This window comes from Talpa occidentalis, unplaced genomic scaffold (assembly GCF_014898055.3).
Source record: "Talpa occidentalis isolate TD23 unplaced genomic scaffold, MPIMG_talOcc4v2.1 talOcc4.11, whole genome shotgun sequence".
Taxonomy (NCBI): Eukaryota; Metazoa; Chordata; class Mammalia; order Eulipotyphla; family Talpidae; genus Talpa; species Talpa occidentalis.
Genome location: NW_023601104.1, coordinates 38,799,125 through 38,808,635, shown reverse-complemented (window position 1 = coordinate 38,808,635; position 9,511 = coordinate 38,799,125). Strand labels below are relative to the sequence as shown.

The following is a 9,511-nucleotide window of genomic DNA, read 5'->3' as shown; positions in this document are numbered from 1 at the left end:
CCTAAGGAAAGAGATCACATTTTCCAGAAGACAATCTGTTTTGCACTAGGCCCTGCTCTTGAAACAGCACCACCATGACTGTCCTAACTGTTAGGTGGAAAGGATGTCCTGAGCAAACTCCATACAGGCTTTGTGGATGCCACCCTCACTCCATCAAGATAGTGGGAACTACAGATCCCATCATTCCCAAAGGGAAGTTGCAGGACCTAAGGGCCGAGTTAAGCAGCCATTTTCTCTGTTTGTAAATAAGTCCAGCCATGTTAGTATGGCCTTGGGCACTTGGCTCTGCTCTTGGCCAGGCAGGTTTGGTCTTGGTGGGTCATTTGGGATTCCAGGTTAGAGGAAAGGGCAGGACCCATTTAAGAATTTATCTCCCTCTTTTCTCCCTGAGTTGTACATTTCCTCATTCCCCTTCCCTTGTAAATAAACCTTTTGTTAACCTTTTGTGTGTGCCTGCAGTATAAGTCCCCTTTAAGCGGAGTGAGGACCCACAGTCAGGTAATATAACCATCACTTGTTTCTTACTTGAGCCTGGTCCCACCTTCTGGGAAACAGTGCCAGGTACACCACTCAGGATGGCTTCAGCCACATTCTCTGTCATCCCAGGATATCTCCTTGACAGAAGGGAAGATTATGCTTTCCATATATCCGGCCTTAATCACGCCATATCTATATCTTGTTACAGTCATAGTTTTAGACTTTGTGTTTCCTATTAAACCTGTTTTCACAAAGTAATTTTAGGATAATGGAGTCCACCTGTTTTGGATCCCATCCCCCCCTACCTCCTCCCCACCTCCCCCAACACACACATACAGCAAACCACTTGTCCAGATCGGCTGCGAAAACGCTGAAATCTGGCCAGCTGGGGATCGAACTCATGCTGCAGAGGCTGCAGATTGCTTCACAGTGCTGTGCTTAACCCCTTGCCACACCAGGGAGGCCCCTCGAGAAAGTGTTTTAAGATAGAACAGGTGAGGGGCCGCCCTGGTGGCACTGTGAAGCTGTCCGCAGCCTCTGCAGCACCAGTTCGATCCCCGGCCAGGGAGCGACCCACATGGCGAAGCAGACCTCTCCAGGCTCACCCGCTGCTCCCCTCAGCAGTGTGTTTCGTCTGCCTGTTCTGTTCCCTGTTCTATCTCTGGTGAATCCTCTCACCCTCCTGCGCCTCTGATCTGTACCCCGGTTCTTGTATAAATAAATAAATATTTAAAAAAAAGATAGAACAGGTGAAAGGAGAGGAAATTTAGCAAAAGAGGGGTATCTGGTGGGTGGGGGTAAGGGGGAGCTTTAGGAACTAGAGAAAAGAAAATCAAAGAGAGGGAAAATGGAGGGAAGTTATGGGGGTGCGGGGAGCCACTAAACTCCGGCCCCAGAACAAGGGGCAAAGTCCTCTGGGTTCGCATCTCCGGGCCCCGCAGGCCGCTGGCGGGGTGCAGCCCAGGCTTCTGGCGCCCCGCCCCCGCCCCGCCCCCGCCCCGCCCTCGCGCCCCGCCCCGCCCCCGCGCCCCGCGCCCCGCCCCGCGTTCCCGTCCGCCTGCGCTGGGTCTGGGCGCAGTTCCGCGCCCCGCCGCTGCCCTGGTTTCCACTCCACCCCCCTCGGGGCGCGATCCCGTCTCCAACTTCCCGCTGCGGAGACCCGGGACGCCCCGCGCGGGACAATCAGCTCCCCAGCCCGGCGGCCCCGGCGGGCCGGGAGCAGGTAGACGCCGGGCGGGGCGCAGGGTCCGGGGCGCCGGGTGCCGCGGTCGGGAGCGGACGGGAAGGGCTGGCGCGGCAGGTCGGTGACGGCCTGAGATGGGGGGTAGGGGCCGGAGGGGTGAAGGGGACGGTGAGAAGGGAGGTGAGAAAGCAAGAGGAAAAGGAAAAAGAATGGGAGGGACAGGGGAGGAAAGGACACGGGATGAGGCGAGGACTAGAGACCGTGTGAGAATGAGTCACTGCCTTCCCTGAGCTCTGGGGGCAGAGCTCCGTTTGTGGAGCTGGGACCCTGGGCGAGCATAAACAGAGCAGGGTGTCATATCGCCGAAGTGGGGTGAGAATGAGTGTGTTAACATGGCAGGGCCTCCAAGCTCTCTAAGTGCAGAATAGTGTGCAAAGCAAAATAAACAGAAAAAAATGGAGTGTTGGAGTATTTACATTACATTTATTTGAATATGCATAGAAAATGGCTGAAACAGTTTCTATAAAACTATTAGCAGTGTTATCTCTGGAGAATGAAACTAGAGGGCGGGGTTTTTTTCTGGGATTTTTACTTTTCATCTGTAGTTCAACTGAATCTCCGCAATCGCCAGGGTCCAGAAAGTATTTAATTGTATTTTTCTGTTAACTTAATTTTTGTCTTGAGTTTTTTTTTTTTTTTTTTTTTTTTTTGTTTTAATCTTGAGTCAATTCTGAGTTTCCCCACTCAGGAATGTTCATGTAGTGCAAAGAGATGAGGGAACTGTACCTAGAGGCCATGGTTGCTGATGTAATTTGCCCATGGAATGTCCAAGATAAGATCTCCTGTCCTTTCTGGTGTTCAGGTGGAACATTTTCCCTTTTAATATTTTTTCCCCCTGCTGATCTACTAATAAAATTGATAAAAGACAGATTAACAGGAGAAAAAAAATAATTTTGTACCTACAGGGAACCCAGAGAGACATGCGGGCTCTGAAGACAGGCAGAAGAAAGTTTATATGCCATCTTGAGCCCAGAATGGGGACTGTGACTTCCAAGGGGAGGAGGGTAAATCACAGGGTGATGAGAAGAGCAGATGGTTAGTAATTTAGATGTTTGCCCTGCCATACAGATAGGTCATAAAAATTTATTTCTAATAACAGCTTTCATTATGGGCAAGTTTCTTTATCTAAATTCTTCTAGGTAGTGGAGAGGCAAAAATGCCTGTTGACCCTGAAGGGGTCAAGATTACCTTCAGCTCAGGAAAATCCCCATGCCAATTTGACATACCTAGAAGAGAAAATAAACAGGGTGATGGCGTAACCAGTGACTGGTGTGTGTGTCACCAGCTCCTTAGACATATCCACATACCATGTATCACCGAACGGATTGGAGGAATTCAACAAAGGCAGAATGGAAAGGAGTAGATAGATTAGTGAGACATGGAGGAAGTAGAATAATAGATTTGGCAGATGATTTGGTCATTATAACAAATAACAGTAACTTCCATTTATTGAACTGAGTGCCAGGTATGCTATAACTCCTTGAGGCTGGTACTTACGTCAGTTTTTCAGAGAAGGAAACTGAGGTGCAGAAAGTTTCAGAAACTTTCCCATGATTCCAAGTGGAGAAATCAGAGTTCAAACGCAAACCCCTTTCAACAGAGGAGACAAAGAAGGGGGCTGAATTTGGGGATGAGTCGAGGGACGGGTCATTGATACATTTGGAATGAGTTTTGAGTACTTTTGAGTCATTCAAATGAAGATGTCCAACAGGTAAACAGGTACATGACTAGAAAGCTCCCAAGAGAGTTCTAGGTCAAGGACTGAATTTGTGATTTGCCAACATAGAAATGTTATTTGGGACTGCATTTGGGACCGCAGAGTGAGTGAGATGACCCTGGGAACATGCATACAAAGATTGGTATATCGTCTAAGGAGTATCAACATTTAGGGAGTAGTAGAGACCCCCAAGAAGGTGAGGCTAGAGTTGGAAAAAGAAAAACAGGATGGTAGCATCATGGAAGCCAAGGGAAGAATTTCAGTGAGATCAGTACTGTCATATTCTCCTCAAGAGGTGAAGATAAAGGCGAAGATATATCAATTCTTGTAGTAACAAGAACTCTGTTAGTTACAAGAGGACACCCTGGCAGGAATAATGGGGACAAAATCACATTTAGTTGGTCAAAGAGGTGGTTAATATAGACGACTTCATTTAATTGTTTGTTTCTCTGGAGCTAAGAATCCACAGTGCACATTCTAGGGAATCACACTGATAGCCCGAGGGTCTCCTTTACCCACTCAGAAGAGAGCATGTTCCTTTCCTCTCCAGCACTTATTTTGTTTAAACTTCTCTGTTCTTAAGCTTCTGACTTACTTTTCCCAACTCCTGTCCCCTGGAATTTTCCTTTGATGAACCCAGTCCTAGAAAAGAAATACTGTTTTTTTCTCTGCCCATAAGTCACTGGGATTACCAGGGGAGGGGGTGATTCAGGGAAAGATATGCTTCCAGGGCAAATGCGCTCCCAGTGCAGTGAGTTGCTCATCATCCATCTCTCCCTTTCTCTAGACAAATACTAATTTGGCTGCAAGGATGGAGAAACCAAATGGGCATTTGTTTGCCCATCCAGACATCCTCTCCTTAGAGAACCGGTGCCTGGCCTTGCTTCCTGACCTGAAGACTGTGGGGAAACCACATGGGCACTTGTCTGTCCGCCCAGATGTCCTTTCCTTAGAGAACCGGTGCTTGAACACTCTCCCTCTTCTTAAGACCTCGGTGTCTACCAGTTCCTTGCTCCAGTGCCTCCAGGCATCTCCCCTCCTGCAAGCTGATCTCTCCAGCCTGAATACCAGCAACTGTCTGCTCTCTGAGCCTGCAAGCCGGAAGCCTCAGTGCCTCTCTGAGAAAATAAACCTCCTGACCTACCCCAGGGACCTGAAATCCATCTCTGCCACAGAGAGTGCTCAGGGAACAGCTTTGGTAATAGCTCTCAGCATTCATGTCAAATGCAGCCATGTCTGTGGATGCTCTTGCCCCTTGCTTTCAGCGCCTCAGAGTCTTTCTCAGCTTCCCTTTCCACCAAGACAATCTTCATTGGCATCATTACTCTTATTGTAGATCTGGCTCAAATATTCTAGACAAGAGTAAAAACAGGTACTGTCCTCAGAACACCTCTGGCGGGGTGGAGAGCCAGCACTGTACTGCAGTAGCACAGTCAGTCAAGTACTTTCACATCTCACTTCGGGCACGAGAGGGCGCATGAGCCCACTTGCCTGCGTGTGCGTATGTAAACACAAGCCTACCAGGCACATCTGCTTGAGTACATTGAGCACACAGATCCAAAACTGGTGGAAGACGGAATCACATTGCTTCTGCATAGATTTGGGATATAGACTGAGGGAAAAGGCTAATCCGGGCCTTATGCTATCTCTGCCGATTATAAGCCGTATAATTTTTGGCAAAATTAAACCTTTTGGAGTCTCATTTCTTCACCCTTAAAATGAATTCTATGAAAATCTACCTCACAGGGTAACTACAGTGAGGCTCAGAGGTTAAGCAGTCCAAAATTACTGGGTGATTGACTTGGCCCTTTTTCTGACTTTAAAATATTTCAGTAGCATCACTAAGGCTCCCAGACTATGACATCCACAAGTTGATGAAGGCAGGGAGAAGATCATGAAGCATCTGATGAGCTAAGACTCGAAAGGTCAAGTAGGGAAAGTGGCTTGTGTGGCTGTGAAAGGGGAGAAGAGTTCAAGAGCCGGAAGATCAATATGGATGTTTCCTATCCCCGCTTGCTGCCTTCAGGTGTGGTGGAGGGTCTCTGGGTACACACTGTGAGTAATACCAGCTGTTCCTGCAGGGTCATTTGTCGTCTTCAGAAGAGCAAGAGCCAGAAGAGGAGAAATGGACAGAGACTCGAATGCCTTTGTATAGCCTGAGCTTGGGAGAGGACGATGAAAAGGAGGGAATGGACTTGAAGCTGGCCCTTGGGGACTCTGAATCTCAACCTGGGCTCACTGACCAGGTCCTTCAGGAAAAAAAGGTGAGGTTCCAGAGTCGGGGAGAGGTTGGTGGTGGCGGAAGGGAGGGCTGGTGCAGACTGAGAGGGGGATGAAAGGCTGAACAGATCCCCTCCACAGCTCTTATTTCTCACTGCCTAATCCCCCTTTCTAGCCTTGGTTGGACAAACCTCTTCCCAAATATGGGGTTCATTCTCTCTGTTCTTGATTTTGGATGTTGACCTGAGTGGATGCTTAAGTTGGTCCTTAGGGTCCCTTTCCTTGTTTTCCCTCTTTCCCAACCCCAGCTGGCTCTAATGCACTTGCTGTGCTCTGCTGTGGTGTCACATGTAGAAGAGACAGATGGCCCTACCCTCCTTGAAGTCTGTAGTGAACTTGCCCCCTTGGAACCTGAATTTATCCTCAAGGTATTGTGCATGAAGGAGGGAATGGGAACACAAAGCTGAGAGATGGCAAGCATGGCTTGGGTGTGTGGGGGGTTGTGATAAACCTCATACTAGGAGCAGAGGGAACTTCATTTAGGAAGGGAGTAAGGGCTTAGGGTGTATCTGAGGCCTGCCCCCAAGGGTTCTTTGAGGAGAGGGTGGAGATGGGACTGAGAAACAGTGCTATAGGGTTTGTTTCCTTAGTAAATACACAGGCTGAATACACAGTGCTAGGCCTTGAAAGTCATACCAACAGACATAATGAGACCTGGATCTGATTTTTAAAAAGATTTATTTATTTATGCATACGAGAACTAGGATAAAGGCCAGAAGTGTGGGGGTGAGAGGATTCACTAGAGACAGAGTGGGGAATAGAACAAGAGGAATGACTGAAATACACTGCTGAGGGGAGCAGTGGGCGAGTCAGGAGAGGTCTGCTGCACCATGTGAGTAGCTCCCTGGCTGGTTTGGGATTGAACTTATGATGCAGAGGCTGCAGATAGCTTCACAGTGCTGTGCTTAACCCCTTGCACCACCAGGGAGGCCCTTGGATCTGATTTTAAGGAGCTTGTGGTATTGCTAGGGAGGCAGGCAAAACACTCCCAAATATTATATAAATGCAAATGGAGTTGTAGATAGTGAATGTTTCAGAAGCAGAGAAGAGGGGGAAAATTGTTTTCTATGAGACACTGGAAGATGGCAGCTTTTATCAGCAATTTGATCCCTGGGTAAGGTTTTGATAGCTATTGATGTGAGAGGTCTGCCAAGGGGAGACGGGCGTGGTTGACTTGGGAGGCAATCAGTAGATTCAGGAAGGGACAAGCTGCAGAGGTTTATATGGGCAAGATTATGGGGCATGTAGACTGGAAAACCAAGGCACTTGTACTTTATATTTTATAGACAACATGGAGGGCTCCAAAAAGGTTTTATGCATCCAGATTAGATAAACAAGTTGATTTAAGGCATGAAGCCATGGAACCAGGTTGAGATGCCAACCTCCCCCCACTGTGCCCTAGGCATCATTATATGCCAGACAGCAACTGAATGTCCGGGATGTGGCCAATGAAGTCTTGGCCATTGCTGCCTTTTTGCCAGCCTGCCGCCCCCACCTGCGACGATATTTCTGTGCCATCGTCCAGCTGCCTTCTGACTGGATCCAAGTAGCCCAGTTCTATCAGGTATGACACTCAATTCTCTGCGCTTTGGCCTTCTCTTGTTTCCCTTTCTTTACTTACTGCATCTCTGGAGAAGACCCGAGGCTGCTCGGCCTCCCTGCAGGCGTCCTCAGCCTTGGGGCCCAGACAGCACAGCTTCTCCCTGTACTGGGCTGGTTGTGGAGCCAGAGAAGTCTGTTGGGTGGTCTGGTACCTGCGAGACATTGTTGTTTTAGAGCTAGGGCTGGCCCTCACACCCTGTTCTTTGCTCTTATGTAACCCCATGAAGTGGTCCTATTTTATTTTGGAAGGTTTGTTTGGGTCTCACCCTGATGACCTCTGCTCCCCGCCCTCCCTGCAACTTTGTCTCTGACAGAAACTGGCTGAAGGTGAGGAGAAGAAGCTGGTGCCACTGCCCGCCTGCCTACGAGCTGCCATGACTGAAAAATTTGCCCAGTTTGACGAGTACCAGCTGGCTAAGTATAACCCTCGGAAGCACAGAGCCAAGAGACGCCCACTTAAGTCTCCCCGTCCTCCAGTCAGTATTCTTTTACCCCTGATCATTCACAGACTTTTCTCTGGAAAGGGAGGGATGAGGGAGCATGTGTTCTGGGGGTCAGTGCTAACATGTTCCTATTCCCAGCAATAAAAAGAGTCAGAGGAATGCGTAAGTGCCGGGTAGAACTCAGGGGGCAGATAGGGGTGTTTGTTTCTTCCTTTACTGGCTTCATTTTTGGTAGAAATGGCTTTTGGGCTCTTGGAATGGGTGTCTCGGGGACAGCCTCCATTTCCCTTTTTGAAACTGCTGCTTTTGTGCCCTACAAAAGATGGCGAAGCCATTTTCTGAGACAATGGAATGTTTGCCAAAGTTCCTGAAGATTTTTACAAAGAAGCAGGTGAAGGTGAGTGCCTTGTTGCAGCTTTTATATGTGCAATCTTTTCTGGATTGATATTTACAAATGGAATTCTATTTGGTTTAGAAATACTAACAGTGGGTGTGGTAGCACATGCCAGTTTCCTACCTGGGGAGTCTTCACTGTGATTTTGGGGTCAGATTTTGAGAAATCTGAGAAAGGCTCATTTCCACCCTTCCCCTCCCCCCCCCCATTTTGCTCTCCTTAGTATTATACTTTACTGGTGGTGGCATATTCAGCTGAATAAATTAGTTTAAAATGTTGTAAAATATCCATCTTCTATAGGTAGTTTTAAAACAAATCAAACAATTTTTTATTTTATTTTAATGACTAATAACTACCCTGAATGGTTAATATCACCTGTTGTTTTTTTTTCCAAAGATTTATTTATTTATGCATACAAGAGCTGGGGTACAGGCCAGAGGTGTGGGGGGTAAGAGGATTCACCAGAAACAGAGTGGGGAACAGAACAGGCAGATTGACTGAAATACACTGCTGAGGGGAGCAGCGGGCGAGTCAGGAGAGGTCTGCTGTGCCATGTGGGTTGCTTCCTGGCCAGCCAGGGGATTGAACTCATGCTGCAAAGGCTGTGGACAGCTTCATAGGTTGCATCTTAACCCCTTGCGCCACCAGGGAGGCCCAATATCACCTGGTTTTGAATCCCACCACCACCTCTTGCTGGCTGTGTGACCTGAGCCAATGGTGTACCCTCTTCTCCCTGTTTCTTTAGATGTAAAATGGGGATAATAGCAGTACTTCATCCTTCAATAGCAAGTGTTAAGTGAATTTCTTTACTTAGACTATTCCTAGTAATATCTGGAATTGAATAAGTATTAACTAGTGCTATCATCAACATTAAATAGTTTATTAGAAAAATGTATATTTTCATTGAGTACATGTTCTCACAACTGATCTTTGCTCTTCATCTTATGAATACATTCTAAATGTAGCTCTCTACCATAAAAATTTCTGAAAGCTAACTTCTCTCAGTTTTTAACTCCCAAGCGTGTGTTGTGACCATTCCTTCATTGATTTGTTCTGAGTCTCAGTGTTTATTTTTTTTTTTGTCTCAGTGTTTTAAATTGAGCTGCTTTTCCCTTTTCCTCTAAGCACAAGGAGTTCTCTGTTCATTCTATCCCCCATCTTGTTTTTCACAATCATCCCATGTTAACCGTTTATAGTTCAGTCTGGGGTCAATGAAACATAGAGATCCCAAATAGGTACCATCTCATGCCTGTCCCCGGAGCTCTTTTTGCTGGATATTTTTACCCACTATTCATACTCTTGACCCAAATCTACTTTGGGGAAAGAAATGACCTCATATTGACAGGATGGTCTTG

The 9,511-nt window shown here is 47.3% G+C and overlaps 1 protein-coding gene across 1 annotated transcript in view; it reads left to right on the top strand.

Annotated features, from left to right (window-relative positions):
• Nucleotides 1-1,580: 1,580 nt before the first annotated feature.
• TEP1 (telomerase associated protein 1) overlaps nucleotides 1,581-9,511 on the top strand; it is a 38,007-nt gene continuing 30,076 nt past the window's right edge. The window contains exons 1-7 of the mRNA XM_037502930.2: nucleotides 1,581-1,699; nucleotides 4,225-4,635; nucleotides 5,519-5,701; nucleotides 5,966-6,085; nucleotides 7,120-7,281; nucleotides 7,634-7,795; nucleotides 8,085-8,159. Coding sequence (XP_037358827.1) covers nucleotides 4,249-4,635; nucleotides 5,519-5,701; nucleotides 5,966-6,085; nucleotides 7,120-7,281; nucleotides 7,634-7,795; nucleotides 8,085-8,159 — 1,089 coding nt within the window. The 5' untranslated portion in view covers nucleotides 1,581-1,699; nucleotides 4,225-4,248. The remainder of the gene's footprint in view (nucleotides 1,700-4,224; nucleotides 4,636-5,518; nucleotides 5,702-5,965; nucleotides 6,086-7,119; nucleotides 7,282-7,633; nucleotides 7,796-8,084; nucleotides 8,160-9,511) is intronic.